The 22594-nt window shown below is 42.6% G+C and overlaps 1 protein-coding gene across 6 annotated transcripts in view; it reads right to left on the bottom strand.

Annotated features, from left to right (window-relative positions):
- SOBP (sine oculis binding protein homolog) overlaps window positions 1-22594 on the bottom strand; it is a 404468-nt gene that overhangs the window by 251824 nt on the left and 130050 nt on the right. For 4 of the 6 annotated variants that reach the window (XM_085611215.1, XM_085611213.1, XM_085611212.1 and 1 more), the window contains one exon: window positions 18190-18333. The exons of the other annotated variants lie outside the window; for them this stretch is intronic. In XM_085611215.1, coding sequence (XP_085467341.1) covers window positions 18190-18333 — 144 coding nt within the window. The remainder of the gene's footprint in view (window positions 1-18189; window positions 18334-22594) is intronic. 6 annotated transcript variants of the gene reach the window in all.

Consider the following 22594-nt stretch of genomic DNA (forward strand, 5'->3'; position numbering starts at 1 on the left):
GATATTGCAATGGGCAGTGTGTATGCGCCTAATGTTGATCAATCGACCTTCTTCGCTCACTTGTCTGGGAAACTGGCGCCTTACTTGACTGGCTCTGTAATCATAGGTGGGGATTTCAATTCAGTCACTGATGTCTTTCTGGATAGGTCTCATCCGCCCCTCCCTTCAGCGCCCACTCATAAGACTGCTAGGGCCAGGAGGGATTGGCAGACACACTGGGGACTTGTGGACACATGACGGGCACACCACCCGACTCAGCGCGACCATTCCTTTTTCTCAGCACTCCATGAACTGCATGTTCGACTGGAGGCTATACTCTGTTCCCCAGAGCTACACACTACAGTCATACATAGCGTGTATCTCACCAGGACACCCTCAGATCATAACCCATTGCTGGTTCGGGTTCAGTGGCCTCAGGTGGGCCCCGCAATCCCAAATTGGCGCTTAAAGCCTGAGCTTTTAGAAGACTTAGTCTTTCGGGAGGCGGTCGGAACTGGGGTAACTCAGTACTTTATTGAACATATGGGCACGGCATCTTCGATCGCTGTGGAATGGGATGCTTTTAAAGTGGTGGTGAAGGGCTTGTGTATTTCCAATATGGCTGGGGTCAGGAAAACTCTCCTCCAAGACATAGATACTGCAGACCAGCGCTTACGGGACCAGGAACGTGCTCGACCTGGGCAACCTCTTAGACAAAGGGAATTGTTGGACGCAAGGGAAGCAGTGGCCGTTGGAGTTGAGAGATTGCGCTGTTTCGACTATAAGAAATATATAGCCCGTGCTCATGCCGAGTGTGACAAATCTGGTACGTTACTGGCTTGGCTGGCCAATCCAGAGAGGCGGGGGATGACTATTTAGAGTTATATAACTCAGCGGGAGAGCTTTGTTGTACACAGCAGGGAATTAACGAACAGTTCCATGCCTTTAACACAATGCTTTACCAGAGCAGGGTGGAGTCGAATGAGGATGTTCTTGGGGAGTTTCTAGCGGCGGCTGATCTTCCGGAGCTGGATAGCTCGGAGGCTGAACAATTAGACCAAGACATCACATTGGATGAAGTGAGAGGAGCGATTAAACATATGGCACGTAGGAAAACCCCCGGAGCAGATGGGTTACCGGTTGAGTTCTATCTAACCTATATGGATCTGTTGGCCCCCAAATTAGTGACCCTCTACAATGAGGCAAAGACGACGGGACATCTTCCAGTCACTACCCGCAAAGCGATAATAATCCCATTATTGAAGCCAGGGAATGCTCCCTCGGACAGAACTGCGTACCGACCACTGTCCATGCTTCCTACTGATTATAAGATCCTGAGTCGGATATTGGCGGCACGCTTGCTGCCTCATATGGCCAATTTGGTCCATGAGGATCAAGCGGGATTCATCCCGAAGCAGAATACGGCTGTTAATGTGCGACGGCTACTCTACATTCTTGAAGCTGATACGTATTCCAAGACACCCGCCGCCATCTTTTCGGTTGACACTGAAAAAGCTTTTGATAGCTTAGAATGGCCCTATTTATTTCAGGTTATGCGCACGTTTGGGCTTGGGGAGGACTTTGTGAACTCGACGGCTCTGTTATATAGACGTTCCATGGCACGCGTTAAAATGGGGGGCCTGATTTCAGGCGCCTGTGTGGTGAGCTGTGGGACTCCACAAGGATGCCCACTATCCCCACTATTATTTGCTTTGGCTATTGAGCCCTTAGCAGCCCAGGCCAGGACGGGGCGTCGACATAGAGGTCTAGATGTACATGGTAGCATACATTGCACTCTATGCTGATGACCTTGTCATGTTTTTGGCAGATACGGGAGCCGCCCTTCGCAGGGCGAAACGTTTGCATCAGGACCTTGAGCTGGTGGCGGACCTTAAGGTGAATTGGGGAAAATCGTGCCTGTTCCCCACTAGCCCGTTGGGGGGAGGGTCCTCCGATTACTAATGGTGTCCACTGGGAATATAATTGTTTGACATACTTGGGGACCCGTATTTATCATACACAGACTGATCTGCTGGAGGGCAACGTGGGTAGAGCTATCCGGGGACTTCAGGGTAGCAAGGAATTTTGGAAGACGCTGCCCCTATCTGTGGCGGGCAGAGGGGCCCTGCTTAAGATGGTGGCTCTACCTAGGCTCCTGTATTATTTCAGGACCCCTCCCACTAGACTCCCAGCAGCGATTTTTAAGCGACTTCAGATGATGGTCACGAGCTTTCTTTGGCTTGCTGGCAGACGGCGGGTGGCCCTGAGGACCCTATCGCGCCCGAGAGAGGAGGGAGGCCTGGCGGTACCGGACTTTGAGTCCTATTATCTGGCAGCCCAGTTGCAGTGGCTTACCCAAGCGGTGGCTCGGGAGTTCCGAGGAGTGGGTGAGCGGGAGGATGGGCGGGTGCCCCGACAAATACTATCCAGCATTACCTTCCAACAACCGATGCGACTTGCAATGCTCCCCACTGAATTTAAAACCTTTCAGTTGTGTTGGAACAGGAGTCAGAAAAGGGCACAGATTACACGCCCCTTTGCCCCTGAAATTCCTATAACCATGTGCATGATACTACCACACGGGGCAATTGGTCGGCGCTCAATCAATGGCACGACCTGGGCCTGACAGCGTTAGGAGAGCTATATGACGACGGTGTTCTATTGCCGTTCGAGACACTGCGGGATCGACATGACCTACCTCGTGGGGACTATTTGCTGATAGCGGCCATTCAAAAACACCGGGGAGAGGGGCTTTCTGAACTACAGACCTCCATGGTCTGCCAGTATGTAGTGCTAGTGGCAGGAACCATCAAGGCAGTTACATGTTTACACCGACGGATGACACACAAGAGACTCACTCCACTGGTGGCGCTAAAACAGAAGTGGGAGGAGGACTTGGGTGGGGAGATCCCTGAGAAGATATGGGCTGAGCTGATTGAACGACCATGGAAATGTACTAGAAATGCTCGATTTCATATGGTTCAGTTTGTTATCTTGCATAGGGCGTATCTGACACCAGCTAAGATCAACAACTATTTTATCGTGACCACAGCGCGCTGCCCGAGATGTGGAAAAGAAGGGCGGATTTCCGTCACATGCTATGGGATTGCCCCACGCTGGCGACATATTGGGGAGAAGTGTTAGAGCTGGTATGTGATATTACAGAGAGAGATATTGAACTAGCGCCAGGCCCCTGCTTACTCCACTGGTTTTCCCACACCTCCAAAACCAAGATCACCAGCAAGTTCTTGGATTTGGGCCTTCTGTTAGCCAAACGAGAGATTACAGCACACTGGAAATCTAAGCGGGGTCCGAGTTTCAGGGGATGGAGGGCCGTCTTTCTCAGATGGGCGGAGTGCGAGGGTGCCGTCAGGCTGCAGGCGGCTAGCCGCACGCATAGCGAAAAAGCTTTAAAAGCTGCAAGGGCTTGGGACACGCTCACGTTATTGTTGAGGACGTCAGAGACAGACTCAGATGGAGACTCCGCGGTTAGCGACCTGAACGACCTGCACTGATGCCTGCTTGCTTGGCGTATGCATGGGAGAAATGGATGATCCCTGCAGTCACTTATTGGTTATACTATAGGCCTTTACTATTATCCACTGTCATATATAGTTGATATGCAGTAGAATGGTGTGCTCTGCTTCATTGTGGTTGTTATTAGCTTCATCTGTCCACTGTGCCATGCCGGGGGGAGGGAGAGGGTGGGAATATGTGGGTGGGGGGGTTTCTGGTTGGTTCTTTTTCAAATATGTTCCTCAGTCATCATTATCGTGAGCTTTATTGTATTAAGATTGATATTCCTGACCATTCATTGCGCCACCGCGGGTCTGCGACATTGTGTTTAGACTGATTGAGCTAATATGCGCAACTGAACGCCATGATTTTACAACTTGCTAGAGGTACTGGACTTATATAATGCCAAGAAGATGACTGAGGAAGGTTACATTCGATATATGTCAGATTGTTTTATTTGGTTTTGAAATGAATAAACATATTTACAAAAAAGAAAATAGCTCTTCTCCTTAAGGAGGAACAGTCCTGGGTCTGAGACCTAGAACTTGCTGCTCTTGGTGCATCTCACTTGGTTATCCCTTCTTAATGAATCCATCTGCTAAGTTTACTGCAGCTAGGAGATTGAGCCTCTTCTGTGTGTGGACTCTTCAAAACATTCCATGGTGGGCATGGAAGGGGGCCGACAAATGTTGCATTCTGCAACTAAAGAAAAAAACAATGACACTTGAAATTATATATTTTTTTCCTAGCATGGGCTCACATCGTACAACGTGACACACAACCCTCCAGATGCTAACTGCTGCAGTGCTGCTTTCAAGAACCATTTTCCCCTTCTACATTTTTATTGCAGCCCTAATACATTCAGTTGAAATTTAAAAATAATGGAAAATGTTACCTGTTACTAACAGTTTGTAGCCTGTAGTGCTGTAGATTCACATACTTTGCACACTCCTGCCATCTAGTGGGGTGAGGATATTCCGCGTTCAAAGTAAGGAGTTCTGGTTTTGAGGTGACTCAGGAACCCTCCCTCAAACCCATGCTGCACCAGGACAAAGACTCCACATATAATGTTAGTTTCTGCCATCCAGTTCGGATGTGCTTTTTGGAGAAAATTATACATAACATTTAAGATCATTCAATAGGTATGAGGATGCTCTAAAGTCGGAAACCCTGATAAAACAAAATTTCATAAGCAAGAAACACAGGACAAGGTGGATTAGCAAGTTAGCGCTATGAAGGTCACAAATTGGAATCTTGGCAAAGCAGACAAAGCCTTTCAGTGTTTCGAGGTCATTAAAAGGAGTCCAGCCTAATTGAACAATATCAGTATGTGTAACAGCGGCGGCTCCTCCGCTGAGGCAGAGGAGCGCAGCCCCACTGCATTTTGAGCAGTGAAAAAAGTAAAAATAAAATAACACTATGATACTATCTTTTTATTTTTCTGTTGTCAGGCAGGTTTAAGGGGTGGGTCTTGGCTGTCATCACAGCCACCAGAGGAGGAGTGGTTGGGGTACTAAAGTGCACATGACGGTTTGGCCGGCCAAACAGTCATGTGTACTTTGCATGTTCATGATACAAGGGTTGGTTTAACAGTGAGAGGCATCCAACCACTGGCATTTAGTTACGGCATATAATTTAAAGCATCCAAGCTGTAACATTGTACTCACACCACCTTGGGCTTCGTCTATCTGTATCCTGTTCCCAAGCTTGTCAGGGCCTAGCTTCCACTTCATAAAGCAAATAAAAATAAATAAATAAACACTACCAAATTCATTATTAATTGTGATTATTTGTTTATAGCAATGTAAATCCAGTCTTTTTCTGATATCTCTTTCCTTTAGTGGCAATTTGGTTTCTACACTTAAAACAAAATATGTTACAATCAAAACAACGCTTCATTCGCTGGGGTCACATTTCAGGTGTGTTTATACAGCGTCTTCAAGAGATATAAAACAATACATATATATATATATATACTCCATAGTGCTAGATGGTCGAACACCAGCAAGATAGGGAGTCAGACTCTGGAACAACCTACCACTTCAGGTCAGGAGTTCACAAATCACCTAATTTAGGAAACTTGCACAAGCAGAGTTATTCGTCTCAACATTAGCCAGTTATCTGATGTACATACTTGGTGGACCGACGGACCAAACAGAGGACCGATCTCTGCTTCCATCATTTCATCTATCACACCAGACTGACGTTCTGGGGTGGCCATGATGGACAGCTATAGCGTGGTTACACAAATCAGTTTAACATGGTATGTTATGTGTGGCCTTTTCTAAAGCACTTTCACACCAAACCACCACTGGCATAGCCAATTTGTCTGGGTTTAATTTATCAACTCATACAAACTCATGCTACTTACATGCTTTGCATCACAATTGTCTTTTTATCACATTAAAGCAAGCGCTTTTTGCTTTACCAGGGCTGGGGAAAAAGTTGCAAAAAAGGATGGCTTTCCCAATACAGTAGAAAAAGAGACAACAAACTGAATGTGATAAACAGAATGATGACTGGTTGTACTTTTTTGACATAAAATATTTCCTCATGCATTCCAAAGGAATGAATTCCAGGAAAGTGGAATGATACACCAAACAGCCTACAATATGAGGTGAGAGGATAATGCTCCTTTGGTTAGAGGCAAAGCCCACTCTAGGTATATTTTAAAGTATCAGAAATACATAAGTTTGCAGACAGCTGCACTGTCCAGCCAGACTACATAGAATTCCTGCTGCTGACTGACACTATTGTTGGACAGGATTACTCTTATAAATGTCCAATCAAGTGCAACTAACCTTTAGAAAAAGAATCAAGTCTTAAACAGGGAAGGGGGTGCCAAACCAACTTGGGGAAGAGTGGAGCTGGATGCAGAAGCAACAGTGAAGGCAGGAGGGGTGTCAGACACAACACAGGGTTCTGGGAAAGCAACTCGAAGGGTGTGGTTGAGCGAAGCTACAACAGAGATGGAGAACAAGGACACAAGTACAGGAGCAACACAGAGGGAGAAGGGAAGCCAGGGGGAGAAGAACAAAGTGAGCAGAACAGGGAGGGGCATGGCAGAAGCACAGCAACAGGGATTGCAGGGGGAGAGAAGTGCATGAGGGAGACAACTCGTAAATAACGCATTCTCATTGAGTAATTAACACAAAAGAAAAAAATAGTGCGTAAAAAGTATGCAGTGGAGGCAGAAATGCCAGCCAATCAAAGTGATGGTAAAGAGACAATGCTCTGTGGGAGGGACAACCACAAGATTGACAAGTTGGAACAGGATTAAGAAGCAGGCAAATGAGAGAGACAGGAAAGCCAGTAAATGGTAAGAAATGGGCAGGCTGCAAATTTCTCTATATTCTGGGGAAGCCACAATATGTCTTATAACACACAGTGCATGCACTATCAATTAGGCTTGACCCAAAAAATATACGCTACATATAGTAAAATCATCCGCTTTCTCATTGACCCTCCACAAGTGGGATTTGCATAATGATGATTCCTTAAGGTTCGAATGGGAACTGGTCGAGAGAAGGCACGATGAAACAACACACAGGAAGTGCATGCTCTGCATTTCTCCATTTGTGTACAGAACTTTGTTGCTTTTAACTAAGGTTTGTACTAAGCAAGCATACATATAAGCATTCAACTCTAGTTCAAAGAGGATTGACCTAAGAAAGTCAAGAGGCAAAATGGTTGATTATATGCCAGACACCTTTTCATCAATATAAAGAATAACATTTGCACAAAATGCAATGACTGGCAAAATGACTTCTTTTTAGGACTCTGGTATGCAATTGTGTGAGCTAAGAAGAATATTTCAAGGAAGAGATCTGGAAATTGTATGGAGGAAAGGGAAGGGTGGATGAAAACTTGGCAGTAGGGGTAGTAAAGAATTCAGCTCCCAGTTAGGCCTGTTAGTAATATCCTGTTCATTAGCATTCAACTGGTCTTACGACCTACAAACTATGAAAATGTCTGAAGCACCTATAAAGGTAAAAATAAGTCTGACAATTGTCTTTTTAAGAGTGGAGAATGCAGCATCGAGTGAATTCAGAATAATACCAACCAGATATTCGATAATTATTAAATAGGCAACAGTGGCGAATCAAGTTGGGATTTACAATCTACAAATGTTACCTTCAGCTTGTGAGGTATCCCCCCCTCACATTTTGTATCCTAATACCCAGACAAACAGAACCTTGTTACACCATCTGAGAGCAGTCCTCGGGTGCTCCAAAAGGCTCTCAAGGAGGACATCTTTGACGTCACAGAGAGCCAGCTGCACTGCCTAGTAAGACTCATTGGGGAGAGGGAGAGAGAGGGAGAGAGAGAGAGAGAGAGAGAGAGAGAGAGAGAGAGAGAGAGAGAGAGAGAGAGAGAGAGAGAGAGAGGGGGGGGGGAGAGAGAAAGTAGTACTCTAGCACACTCACACAAAGCTCATTTCCATGAAAGGAAAGTCAGGTGATGACCAAAGAATATTGGTGCCGCTTGGTGACAGGCTTCGCGTCTCTGGAGAATGAACTACGCAAAGGCACCCAACAACAAACCTACATTTCCCATGAATACATGAACTTTAACATTGTTTGGAGATTGTGGAGGCTATTTTGAAAAAATGGGTATTACTTTCCTTGTGTTCCAGGGTGTCCTTGCTCAGCAATTATGATACTATGTTGCTGCAGCCAGGACATTGCTACTTCGATTTGTGAATTGTTTGGATAACAGGTTTTTTTACTTGACAGTTTGCTGGTGAACCATTTTGGAAAACAGTGAAATATTCTGGAAATTAAACTGTGTTTGGTCAAATGAACTATTTGAACACTGACTTTAGTACTTCTGAAGACACTTCGCGATTAATTTTCATATGAGATTCAGGGCTTCTTATGGAGAAACAGGAAGGATCTTCTCTTCAAATACTGTTGAAATTATGTAATTTTTGTGTGTGGTAAAGTAAAGTAGTTTTAGGAAAGTGATGTATTTCTCAAACCAAAAACTGCTGAACATTAATTGTTTTTTATAGTTCAGTGGCACGAAAGACAACCAAAAGCCTAAGCCAATCAGAATCAGAGAGCATGTATCTTAAATGTTTAAGGCAGTTAAATTGTCAATAGGGAAGAAGGTTTAGTCAATATATAATTACTTAAATATCCTAATGCTTCAGTTTCATAAACACCAGCTACTCACCATAGCACAGCATTTGATACATAGAGATGCTCTTAAGGTACATCCTTCTACAGTTAAGGTTAGAAGCACTCTCTTAATGACATAATATTAAGCTATGTCATCTTATCTTTAGGTATCCACTTCGACCTGCAGATGTCAGCAGGAGCAGCCTGTGCAGGTAAGAGAGGTGGGGCCGTGGTACAGGGTGTGGGGGGGTGTGAGTCGAAAGACAACGATAAGGAAAAATTAACTAAATATTTGCTGTCGTCTGTCGAGTCCCCACTCACCCCGCCCCACTGCTCTTGCCTGCACGGGCCACTCCTGGATGTCAGTGCTCAGCAGTGTGGTGATATTGAGACTCTCTGTGTTCCCTCTTATCCCATTTCAGTTTCCTCTTACCCACACCTCAACTTTTGGCCAACATATTGTTGTTATATGTCGTGGATGTGATGAGAGAAGAAAGAGAATTTCTCCCACTGGATCTACAGGACAAGGTTACTGCTTTTACATTGGCAGTGATTAACTCCCACATACACATCTAAAATTTACTGCACAGTTTTCAAGGTGAATTTGTGGGCCAAAGTAACAAAAAACATAGCAAACAAAGGTAATGAGAGTAACGAGCTGCAGTACGGTTTTTTTTATCAGATCTACAGTGTACATGGTTTCAGAACAGGTAAATGATTGTGACTCAGGAGATAAGCCGTGCAAAGATATTAGCATAGTCCTTAACAGGATTAACAGCAGAGGAAAATTTGCCTGTTTAAATAGGTCATCTGCTATTTCAGAAAACGTTCACTGTTCATAGTCTGTACCATTGAGAGATTAAACTGAAAATGAGTTTCTTCCCGACATGCACTTCTCTGTAGGGCAATTATTCACTATTGCGGTCTGTTTAACAACAAATAGGAGATATTCAGGAAATACTGCTTTTTTAAATACGAAGACAAACTGCATGTAGATTGTTGACGTTACAGCAGATATGGAGCCCACATTATTCACATTTCACTGTGCTTATTATTGTGGCAGACACAGAGCATAAGGGCATGCTAGAGACTGGGTACAGCCACAAACAGTATATCTGGCCTCTCTTACATGACAATTCCACTTTTGATAGGTCAACACAAGCTGGACCCATAGTTGGAATTTACAGTTCTTGATTTGGCATGAAAGCCCTTATTTTCACCCCCAGAACAGCAGTGACACCTGCATGCTTGATACAATGTCTCCTAACAGCTGAATGCTCAGCTTACGTCTGCTGTCCTTCCTTTATTTTAGGGTTCATTCAGAATCGTAAACTAAATCTGAAGAAAACACTGGTTAGCAATGAAAAATTAATAAATTGCTGTTAAACCACTAATACAACTTATTAGACTTTGTCTCCCCAACTTGTTACCACCAGCATTTTGTTGCAGTAACAAGTTCAATAAACACTTCATTTGGCAGTAAGACTATGCAAAAGGTTGTTTTAACATAAGACTTGAAATGAGACCTTAAGGCCCCAATTACGAGCACTCGAAGTAAGGCACGATAAGTATAGCGCCTGATAAAATACGAAACCACAGGGTCAGGAATTTAAAGCGCATTATTTATATAATGCACCTCTGGTAAACATTCACCACATGGTCAGAGGTGGGCTGGTAATCCCAATTCACATGCATCGATGTATTGCTCATGGAGTAATTCCACATTTATGGCCTTATCACAAGTGGCTCAGTACAGACAGCAAGGTAATGTTGGGTATGATATTACAGTTACAGCATGGTATTCCCACACCTTTCCAAACATTCTAAGATTCCACATCGATTATTGGGAATCACTAGCCAAACTGGAATTACCAGCCCACTTATGATTCGCCTGTACATAGAGAATTTTCAGGAGGTCGGCAGCACCTAAATAAGAGTACAAGACCCTTATTATGTTTGGACTGATGATTCCAATTTGGGCTCAAAGAGGAGTTTGTGCCAGAATTGAAATTACAATAGTATGTAAATTTCACTATTGCCTTCTCACAAAACCTTTGCAAGATAATAGCTACCAAAATATGGGAAGGGAAAGCCCAGTGATAAGAAGTTTGCAACTCAGAAAGGCAGGAAATGCACCCTGTTATCTGTTTTAATGCGGAGACCAATGAATGTGAAGGTAATACTGCAGCCGTTGAATATATTGCCCCGATCTGCATCATTATTTACTCGGTGTGGGATTATCTACCCAAATAATTTACCTACTAGTAATGAGGCAAAATTATGCTGATAAGTGGTCTTCTACAGGCATTGCTCTATTGCAGGTCTTAATTGAGACCCTTAGTTGTAATGTGTCCTATTATGAGGAACTGATGAGTGTGAAACAGGAAGGGAAGGCCTTCGGTTCATAAAAAAGTAGATTAGTTTTGCCACAGAATATTATTACAGTTCTCTCAGAATATTATTACAGTTCTCTCTTTATGAAATAAGACAAGCACCACGTTTGTGCCTCACAATTACAGATAGCACATTAATAAGCCAAGTAAGTGTCCAGATTAATGAATATTTATCAGATATAGAATATAACCTTTAAATGACTTACCAAAGAGAATGTTTATGTTTTATACTGTTTTTGTAGTATCAACAACAGCAAACAACAGTCGAAAATGATAGCTATATAAACCCCTTTTTGGTATAACCATAATATACTAACAATGAATTATAGTGGTTCCCTCTGTTATAACAAAAAAATGAAATGTGAAGTCCATCATGTCGTTTTAACTCTACTGTTTAAACAGTATCTGCTCTTTGTTTGATTTAATGAAGACAGGCTATGATTATATGATTTAATCACCCAATTAAAATACCACTCTTTTCCATACATATAACCGTCTTTCAATGGTAGCAGAGCATATTGCCAATTTAAGATACTTAATTAACTTAAAATGCTTAAAATGTTTCATTAATAATCTATTAACTTGCCATTTTAATGAAGGGGCCGAGAGTACAAACCAATGACAACATTATTTCTTTGAATGGGAAAAAGGAAAATGAATGTCGCTAGTTAGATTCTGTTGCTGCTGTCGTATTTGAATAAAGATGAAATTCCTTTCTCCTTTTCACACCAAATTCTGTTGCATAGCTACATATGCGGTGCACAGAAGAAACAGAGACTATTGTGCAGTCAGGTTACCAACTCCACTTTTTAAAGTTGAAACGGACTGGTTAAAAGTAAGAAAGAAATTAGTTAAGGGTTATAAAAAGGTTATTAGAGTTAACGGGTACAAACAGTGTGTATGCATGTGAGTGTACGTGTGTCTGTACATCCTATATTGTATGGACACCCAGCATCTTCCTTTTTTTTTTTTTTTTTTTTTTTTATTGAGAGTTTGCCTGGTGTACATGGTAATCCACTCAGTCATTACAAATAACCAATGATAGAATATATACACATTCTTCTACAACCATACTAATTAAGAAAAAAAAATTACATAACACAAAATCAGAAAATAACCACAACATAAGTCATCAGTTTGATCTTCTCCAGCTATCAAGAGGAGCCCACATATTTCTACCCATTTCCGTTATTTTTCCCCCCTTTTGATCATATAGGCAAGACTCAATATTATGTATCGCTAGGAACCTGGCCATCCACATTTGAAAGGTTGGGGGGGAAAGATCTTTCCATCCTGTTGAAATTAGAATGCGCAACACAGCAACCGATACAAATACCAGTGCTTCAGCAGAGTTAGACAAGTCAGCTTTGCTATCTACACCTACCACCACCTGCGTAGAAGATAGAACAATTCTACATTTTAACAATCCGGCCAAAAAATCTGAGATTTCTCTAAGTATCAAGGATAGCTTATCACATTCGAAAAACATATGTAATAAATCTGCTGGGCCAGTCTGACACCTAGGGCACTTATCATTCTCCACCAATCCCCACGAAAACAATTTGGCTGGAGTAAAGTACAGATTGAACAGTGTTTTAAAATGCTGTGCCCTTAAATTAGATGAACGTAGCAATTTTTTGTTTAATATAAGCGCTAAATCAAGATCCACATCCGGGTTGTCTAACTTAATGGATAATGCATGTTCGGTTTTTTCCATATCATCCTGTACACCCACCATGCGATGATTATAAATATGTTTAATTTTATTTCCCCCTTTCCCTACGTAATCCAATAACGGGCAGCATGTAGTAACAGTAATTTTCGGTCTGATTGCCCTTAACAACCGAAATAACGGACTATAAAAAAGCCAGTGAGTTGGTGGTACCCCAAATTTGACCTGAATTACATCAAACCCAATAACCGCTCCACTTTCCCACACATCCCCGATGGTCCCGATTCCATGCTCTTTCCAAAATTGATAGTGCATACCTGTATCCAAATGTGGAAACAATTTAGAATTCCATAGAGACAAATATGTATTGATTTTAGGAATCTCTAACAACTTTTGAATAGCTTTCCACATCCCCCATATCCCACTTACAATCTTGAGCCTCACCTTTGAATAATATCTACGGTCAACTTCCATCAATAGTAGCCCTACAGCCTTCTTCCCCAATAAAAGCTCGAATATAGTTGGGGGGTCCTGACTATCTCCCTGAATCCCTGGTAAATTATCGTTTAATTGGAATAAAATTGACATTTGAGCTAACTGGGAGGAATAATGATACAAACGAAGGTTTGGGAGGGCCATTCCACCTCTATCGTGAGGGAGTGACATAAGCATCAAAGATCGTCTTGTTTTCCCATATTGCCATAGGAACCTATTGAAAACTGATTCCAACTTCTTCAGTAATTTTTCCTCCAGCAGGAGGGGGATAGCACGAAACAAATAAAGAATCTTAGGGAACATTGCCATTTTGAGAACATTCACCCTCCCCACCAAAGATAGGTGTAGAAGGTCTAATCTTTTTAACTCCGCTTATATTGAGCCAATAAGCGGACAGTAGTTTTCTGCATTAATCTTGTCTACTGCTGCATTGATCCTCACCCCTAAATATACTGCAGAATCAACATATCTATTATCTGACTTAATGATGTTATTTGTACCAATAATCTGGGTCTTCCCCTCGTTTAACAAGTACCCAGATCTTTTGCCAAATTCTCTTGCCAACTCCACTAGTGCCGTCATCGCCTGCTGTGGATGGGTCGTAAGAATCGCCAGATCATCGGCATAAGCCAACAGCTTATTACTATACCCATTAACGATCACTGGGCAAATCAATGGACAATTCCAGATTCTATAGATCAGAGGATCTATATATAGCGCAAAGAGTATCGGGGAGCAGGGACAGCCCTGACGAGTGCCTCTCCTGATCCTAATTTTCTCAGAACTCTCCCCCATCACCGACACCCTGGCTACCGGATCTTTATACATGGCTCTGATAGCGTTAACTGCTTTTGTACCAAATCCTCTATCTTCAAGAATACCCCAAAGATAGTCCCAGGTTACGCGATCAAAGGCCTTCTCTGCATCGAGAAGGATCATGGCCATCTCGCCCCCCCTGGCAGCATGAGCGTCGAACAGAGCGATTGCTCTCCGTATATGATCTGTAGTGCCCCGCCCCGGCACAAACCCATGCTGCCAGGGGGATACAAGACCGCCAATAACCCCCCCCAACGTTTTGGCCCAAATTTTAGAATACAGTTTAGTGTCTGCATTAATGAGTGATATAGGCCTATACGAGCCTGGGCTCTCTTTAGGTTTGCCTTTTTTATGGAAAATAATTACATTTGTCTCTTTCCATGAATCGGGGATAATGCCTGTACACAGGATACCATTAAACAAATCCAACAAGATAGGAACAATCTCAGGTTCAATATTCTTATAGACTTCTAGGGGAATTCCATCGGGGCCTGCAGCCTTCCCGACAGCCAGCTCATGCAGGGCATCCTTAATTTCCCTTTCAGTAATGTCTCTGACACCCAGCATCTTCCAATAAACATACGCTACAGCATCATTCACATTTTTCACCCAGCACACCGTGTTCACTGATGGCACATCCTAAGTACTCTGCCTACACAGTAATTATGCCTGATGTCAACACAGTGATTGCGGGCTTGGTTGACTTGCACCTGATTTGCTCTGCATGTAAACCACAAAACAATATTGATATTATTTTTCCTAATAACTTAATTGATTAGAAAACATGTGTACATACATTCAAGCTCCAAGGACTTTTTCCAATGTGTTCAGAGTTCTTCGTTTACCCTCTGTACAATAAGGATGGAGAGACGCTACAATAGTTCAAAGCGATCACAAAACGCAAACAATGTATCTGAAGGCCTATATGGTACGAATAGGTTACAGGGCTGTGACAAGTTCTGTACAAATTTGTGACTGAGGTTTATAAACATCTAGAATACAGGTCACTGGAGACCCGTGCATAGTGTGTGCAGTCCAATGAGAGAAATAGTTTCTAGCCAAATTCTAGGTACATCAACAAAAAGCTGGGCTGGAATTGTGCAGGACCTAGCTACAGCCACAAGTTCATGGGTCTCCGAGGATCTTACAGGTAGAGGTTCAGTGTGTCACTTTAAAATGCATGTACTCTGTAGTGTCAGGAGACTATGATGAGCTAGGACCCTTGCAGTTCGGGCAGACTTTAAAGAAGCACCTAACTTGCTGGGAGGGTTTCAGGTGTGGTTGTTAAGGGTTATGATGTAATGAGTGAGCCGATCGGCTTGGCTCATCAGTGATACTGGAAGATAGCGGAGGGAGCGACATGTCTGGCAGTGGGGGGGGAGTTGGAGGGGCTGGGGGTGGGCAGTGGGGGTTCAGTTAATTTGTTATTTAATGAGGAGGCTTGCAGCGAGGCCTAAAAGGACACTGATGACTCGGATGCTCTGGCTGGGATTATAGGCCGGGCCTAACCTGACACTGTTGCCGTAGGGGAGGGCTGGCGGAGCAGCAGGGGGGTCTTGGGTTAGGGGAGGGGTGCTCCTCCCGGGGGCCTTGATATCACAGGTGCTGGACGGGATAGAAACATGGAGAGCTCTTGGAAAGTCCCTGTTTTAGGGCGGGGATGGTAGAGGGGGATCGATACATCGGAATTTAATCAGGGGGACTTGACAGGGGCCCTGGAGAGAGCGGTTTGTTCAGATACGACCCATCCTTCAGTAATCGTTGTAATGTATATTGTCTTGGTGTAATAAACTTGCAATAAAGTTTGTTTAAAAAAAAAAATGATGTAATGAGTGAGAACATTGTGTGATTATTTTCTGAGGTATAAAGGAATCAACTCTAGAGCTCCGTGTGTGGCGTATTCATTTCGCATGTTTCAGGGCTGGGGAGAATGCTACATATCCCACATAGGCCGATAGGGCAGTGAGCAGATTGACTGCTTTTGGATATGGTGGAGTCCCAAACTTGTGGTCTGCACTTGCACCATTTAAGAGGGGAGGGGTTATTCCTCAACAAACATTTCACTTGTAGATCATGGAACATTCCCTCGGTCTTCTGCACATGAATTCTACAACCCAGCCGTAGCTGAAAGGCAGACAGCATAGTAATCAAATCTAGGGCTGCTTTTCAATAGTTTGTTAAAAATAGCAAGATGTCATCTGTGCAAAATGAAACAGTGTGCTCAGATCTCCCAAAGGTGAAACTAGAGATGGCCATATCAATTTCACACCAAGGCAGCGAAAGGCTCCACTGCCAGACAAAGTGAAACCCGGGCCAATGGGTTACCCCGCCTCATTGGGATGTAAAACAGTGCCCCAAGCACATCTTAATGAAAAAGAGCTTCATTATGAGCCCACAAAAGGTGAAAGAAATTGGTGCTTAATTAAACTAAGAATAAAAAGCTACATGCCAGTCGAAACTCTTTCTCAGCCTCCAATGTAAATTAAAAGGAGTAGAGGGCATGATGTTTGCTCAGACTGTGATGTTTGGTAAGACAGCACTTAGACCCTTGTTACAAATGACCTGATGATAGGTTCATTATTGTAGCCTCTGATAAACAATGACACAGCATGTGGTATGTTATGTATCAGGTGTTCTTAATGGCACCAATTGCAGGTTTTGTTCCTACAATGGGGTATATCATGTAGATTTTGGTTCTTACTACACCAAAATGCGCATGTTCCAGTGTTTGCTAGGCCTCTTTCTCCCTATACATCCTTGGAGGTTTCACTTACCAAACTTTAAAAGGGTGCAGCTTTTATCACAACACGTAATAGTAGTTATTACACGCATCCAAAATTATCAGGCCACTTGTAATGAGTGCCTCAGTCAAAGACAAACTATTGTAGAGTGCAGGGAAGTGAAATGGAGTGGATCATAGTGGCCCAACCAACACATTAGTTCTAGGTGGGATGTCTTGTCAGAACCAAAGAAGAGAGGGAGTATGGTGGAGGAGGCATGAGATACTTTGTTCGCCATGCTCACACGCTTCTTGGGCACGTTTGCATACTGTACTTCTGAAGATGCAGTGGATGTACCTCACATTAGAAAGGGAGGACAGTAGTGTGTGTGGTTTCTGAAATTCAAAACTGCTCATTTTACATACTTTAAAGACCTAAACCTCACTGCACCCCCACCCACAGCGACTTCTTCATGCCATCAACAGCCTTATCTCTTCTCACTCACTCAGTCCCCACTCTCAGACTCTGTAGTATATTTCTCCACCAATAGCATGAACATTGGAACCTCCCTTGACTTAGTCACAGCAGTCCCACCCCGGCAGTTTCACCCCCCGCCCACTCCAATTAACGTTATGAAAACAACTGCTCTCTCCTTGACATCTACAGCTGAACTCATTCCTGTCTTTAAGACTGTAAGCCTCTCTTTTACACAATCTCACTCTTTCATTCTTCACATTATCAAATATCTAACTTTCTCATTATGCACCCTTCCTGACATCACGCGTTATCTGTTCTATCATTTCCGGGAACTTAAGCTAGATACTTCTAAACAGCCACTTAAGTTAGCTACTGCTGATCCATCCCAACCTGCAAACATTAATTCAGTTTCAGATATTCCTTTTTTATCTAACGTCTTGGGACACCTTATTTAACGCCCCAATATATTTCTTTCTTCCAATAGCCCAGTAACCTCTTCCACTTCAGCCCTAGAACTCTACATTCCATTGGAATTGCTCTTTGCCACTTGTCTAACCTCACAACATCTGTGCACCATATAAAAAACAAATCCATACTAATATCACAGGTTCTGTCGACTGCATTTGTAACGTTCATCACAATACTCTTCTTTAGGGAGAGTTACCTATGCAACTCAACTGGTTTTGCATCTGTCTCTGTAACCAGTCCTTCCTTGCCTCATGGTATTCTTCACTATCTAGTCGTCCTAATCTGCCAGTTGGTGCTCCTCCCCAAATCTCAGTTTCGGGCCCTCCGCATTTCTCTTTTCATAATACATCCACAGCAGTCCATATTAAGAGTGTATCTTGTGGGAAAATGTTGCGATTCTTGTCAAAAGACTCCAAAGACTTCTATGAGATGAATATGGATCACAAAACAATATAGCAAAACCTGGCAGTCTGGACTCAACAAGAATTTACAAAACTCCACATTCCATCCAGTCAGATCCCCCAATTTACCTGTATAGATATGTTTAGGAGTATTTTTATATTCGTCTTTAGAAATGGGTTGTTCTAGGATGTCCTGAGATCTCCTCTGGAAGCGCGGCAAATCAGGCATCATTTTGAAAAAAAGAGCCAACTCCTCTGGCAATTTTGAAAATTCTGAAATATAAAGGGTTTTTATAGTATTTCATGAAAGAATCTTGTATCTCCATCGTTGCTAAGACAAATGCTCTCTAATTCCTGACTCAATGGGTGCACGTGGGATCCTCTATAAGAAGGCAAAATATTTGTCAACAGTATGCACTGTCTAAGTGAGGTTCCAATAACTATAACATTTACAATTACAAAATCAGTTCCTAGCATGGTGGTCCAAAAGGGACATGTGCTTTTTGAATGTTTAGCTTTTGAGATGCCATGGGTAGGGAGATTTTTCTAAATGAAATCTAATCAGTTTGGTATAATTGTACGTTTTTCACTGTTAGCTATCTAATCCTTATCAGTTCTTATCGTTAGTATGAGAATTCATTCAATTTCCTGATTTACTTACAGAAATACTAACTATTTTTTTTATTATCGTCTCCACCCACACAAACATCAATAAAATACATTTACTTAGAAATGCCATAATGAAGTTCTGTCTGTGGCAATGAGTATTAGTTGACACCTATTCCCATACCTCAGTTTTTTTCCATTGCATATGTCAAACTACAAAAATGCACTGGGGAATTGTACAGTTATTTCCAATAGCACAGGCTTGACACCTCTTTGTAACTTAAAGGACTTAAGATGCGTAATCCAATTTTAGGGAAGAAACAAAGTGTGGTCTTCCTTGCTAAAATTCCTTTGCTTATCTCTTCCATGTGATGTCAGATAACGAAGCGTGAAGTGAGGACAGATATGTCAATTTTAGGCCTATTTCTCCAGTGTTTCTAAAGTGTTTTATTCTGTAAAAAGTTAAATATATCTTTGGCGTAATGTAAATTAAGACCCAGAATGGTGAATTCAGTGCTTATATTCAATTACTAGGACTCCCAGCCGCAGACATCACAGCACACACAGTCTGCTCTCATGCTTCATCAGAGAGAGGAACTGGAAAAGTTGCTGCAGTCTATGTGCTTTGGTCACATGCCTCATCTGGACATTGCTTACTAATGAGAATTTTAGATTTTTCTGATGGCCGACCTTGTCCTACCCAGTTGTAAAAGGAGTAAATTAATGTAAATTTATTTTTCCAACAAATCAATTAAGCAGCGTAGTAAACAGGATTTACCCTTAAGTTCCAAACCGTACGAGTGAAATGGCTCTAAACCAATTTTCTCCATTGCGCCATAACAAAATCGTTTTCACAGAGGCCATTTAGGGTCACCACCGGATGATGATAATTTGCAAGTAGCCTGTAAACCATATTGAGATAAGGAGATATGAAAACTACACTAGTGTCATTATTGGCAATATCATTACTGATAGTGGTACCATTATCTGGTGAAGCCAGACATGTTGGGCAACCCAAGTTGGATGAGAGTCATGTTTATACAATAATACCCATTATTTGTTCCTTTTAGCACTGGGACACTTTCAGGATCATCTCTGGTCTCTATAAATTATTTTTTATTAATGTATTCTTTATTTGTAGAAGCCACTTGATACCATGAACTGTGATATAAAAAAATACTATTCCTATTTAAATCCCCAAACACTGCTATCAGCTCATACTATTTACAACTTCTCATTACAGTACTTTATGCTTTTGTACAAATGTTACTGCCCTCACAAAACTAAAACATTATTTTTGTGTAGTTTGTCTCCATGACTTGCTTCTCAACCTGTATCAGATGATGATCCATGAACACTTTCAAGAGGTAGCAATTTGTATATGAAAGGCTAATTAATCGACATTATAAAGACAAAGAAGTGACTGATGCACACATTACAGAGGGGTCTGGATAAATAAAACCCCCTCCTTGTTAAATACTGCAGGCAAAGAGTTTACAAAATGGTTCTGCCTAGCAACTTAACTAGAGAGGTGTACACTGAGTGAATAGTGGCATTTTCAAAATCAGGAATGGCAAACATTGCTGTTGAGTCTGACTACATATTCTTCCAACTGTGCTTCCAACTGTGTCAGGCATTCTAGGCAATTACTAGAAACAATGGCTATAGCAAGGACTCCTGATTTTAGTTTAAGGGACTATGTTAGAAAAACAAGCACTGGCAAAGCTAATACTTCTTGCACCGTGTGAATAGCCCTGCAGAGAATTAACCAGAGAGAACCACCTTCCACGGGTGGACGCTAGACAAGTGCAGCTAGTTCAGCAGTACAAAGAACAATTGATGGACAGAATGTTGAATAATGTCAAACATTCACCCAAATACAGAGATCTGGGCCTAAATCCATCGTTTTTTTTGTCCCCATGCCATTCCAGTTTAAACCCAGCAATATGCAAAGCAGGCTCAGCTCCCCATGAGAACAGTCCAGCCTGAATTGCCAGGCCAGGTCCTCCATGGACCATAAACAAGAATCCTGGGACCGGGTTTGGAGTTTCACCCCTCGTCAGCCAGGCCAGCTTAACTCCAGTGGCATGGAGAGCATAGGGCACACGTCTGGGCATACCTGTCCCACTCGGGGTGACAAATGCAAAAAGAACAATTGATGGACAGAATGTTGAACAATGTCAAACATTCACCCCAGATCTGTTGAGTGGGGGGGGGGAGGGGGGTGAATGTTTACATTATTCAGCATTCCGGCCATCATCTGTTTTTTTTTTGCATTAGCCGCCCTAAGTAGGAAGGGATGCCCCGACGTGGGTCTCGTGTTCATTATGCCACTGAATTCAACCTAGTTTGGCTGATATGGGGTGATGCCCCGAAACCGGTCCCAGGATGCTTGTTTCTGGTCCAGGGAGGACCTTGATTGGCAGTTTGGGCTGGACTGCTCCCATGAGGAGCTGATTTTCATATGGCTGGGTCCAAACGGGGGTGGCATGGTAGCCATAATAAAACGATGGATTAAACCCTGATCTGTTGACTGGGGGGGTGAATGTTTGCATTGTCCAACATTCCGTCCACCATCTGTTCTTTTTGCACTAGTTCAGCAGTAAGCCTCTGGTGTGAAACCCCACCTACAGTGAAGAAACTGTTTAGATACTGACTAATCTGCTCTGGAGGCATTTCCAGTATGGCACTGCATGTACGCATCACCAAGCCCTAATTAAAAGTCAATGGCATAGTATAACCATCCACAAAATGCTCTGGTCTTGTGTAGATCACGAGTGCTTGAACCGACAGGTAAACGGTCTGGAGTCAGACACGAGCATGAGCTGGTCAGATTCTGATACTCACTCAACTTCCGTACCCAAAGGCATGGATGAGGCAAATATCACCTGCATTTTAGCAGACACCTCTCACACTTGGCCACTTATCAGCTGTACTAAACTAACAGGATTATCAATGTACAGTATTGAACTGGTATTTATATATTGCTTTCTGGCCCCTTGCGACGGCCAAGGCTTCTGCTAGTTAGCAAAGCAGCTATTATGTTTAAACCTAGAAATCATAGATGTGCAGTCTCCTTCTACCATTATTATAGAAAGCTCAGGCTGCATTCAATATTATTGGCTGATATCTATTCAGTCAAGATTTTCTCAACAACATTTTATTACCAGATCAGTGAATTGCAAATTAGCTCCAAAATGAGTGTTTTTGCAACAGTTTCCTGGCTTATGCCAAATATAAGCTTTTTTATGCTCTATTATGCCGAGAGCTAGAAATGTAGGATGCCACGAGTCCTACCCTCAAAGTCAAAAGTGGAGGATTCAGGTAGATGGTCAGTGCAGTGCATCTGGGAAGAGGTCCAGAGGAAGCCTCTCCTGGGCATATCAGACCTTGGATCCCAAAGAATGTTTTGCTCTTTTGACAGAAGACATCAGTATATAGAGAATCCTGAAGGGAATGAATCTCAAAACAACCAGATAAGATACAAGTTAATTCAAATGTATGCTCCTAATAGTGAGTTCTTCATAACTATTAGGGCCCTGACAATTTAGGGCCTGGTTGTGCATTGTCTACAGGAAAATGTCTAAACAAAAACCAGAGAGACACTTAATTTCATTTTATGTATCTTGTCATAGCTAATCCTTCCAGCCAGTTGGGCTACATCACCTCCATACTGGCCTTTTCTAAGGACAAATCTATGAGAATATCACGTGTCCTTAGTTGTTTAGCAAATTCCCAGAGGAGCATCCCTTCCATAACTAAGAATGTGTGCCATTCTTTCCCAGTCAGGTCGGCCTGAACACAACCACAATCTTATCAAACAAGACTACAGACTTCAGCCCCAGAGTATTGAACATGAAGCCACTGGACAGAGATGAATGATTTCATCTTCTGAGTAGATCACAGGTGTATGCCCTCCGACGGACAT

The sequence above is a fragment of the Triturus cristatus genome, chromosome 6, assembly GCF_964204655.1.
Source record: "Triturus cristatus chromosome 6, aTriCri1.1, whole genome shotgun sequence".
Classification (NCBI taxonomy): Eukaryota; Metazoa; Chordata; class Amphibia; order Caudata; family Salamandridae; genus Triturus; species Triturus cristatus.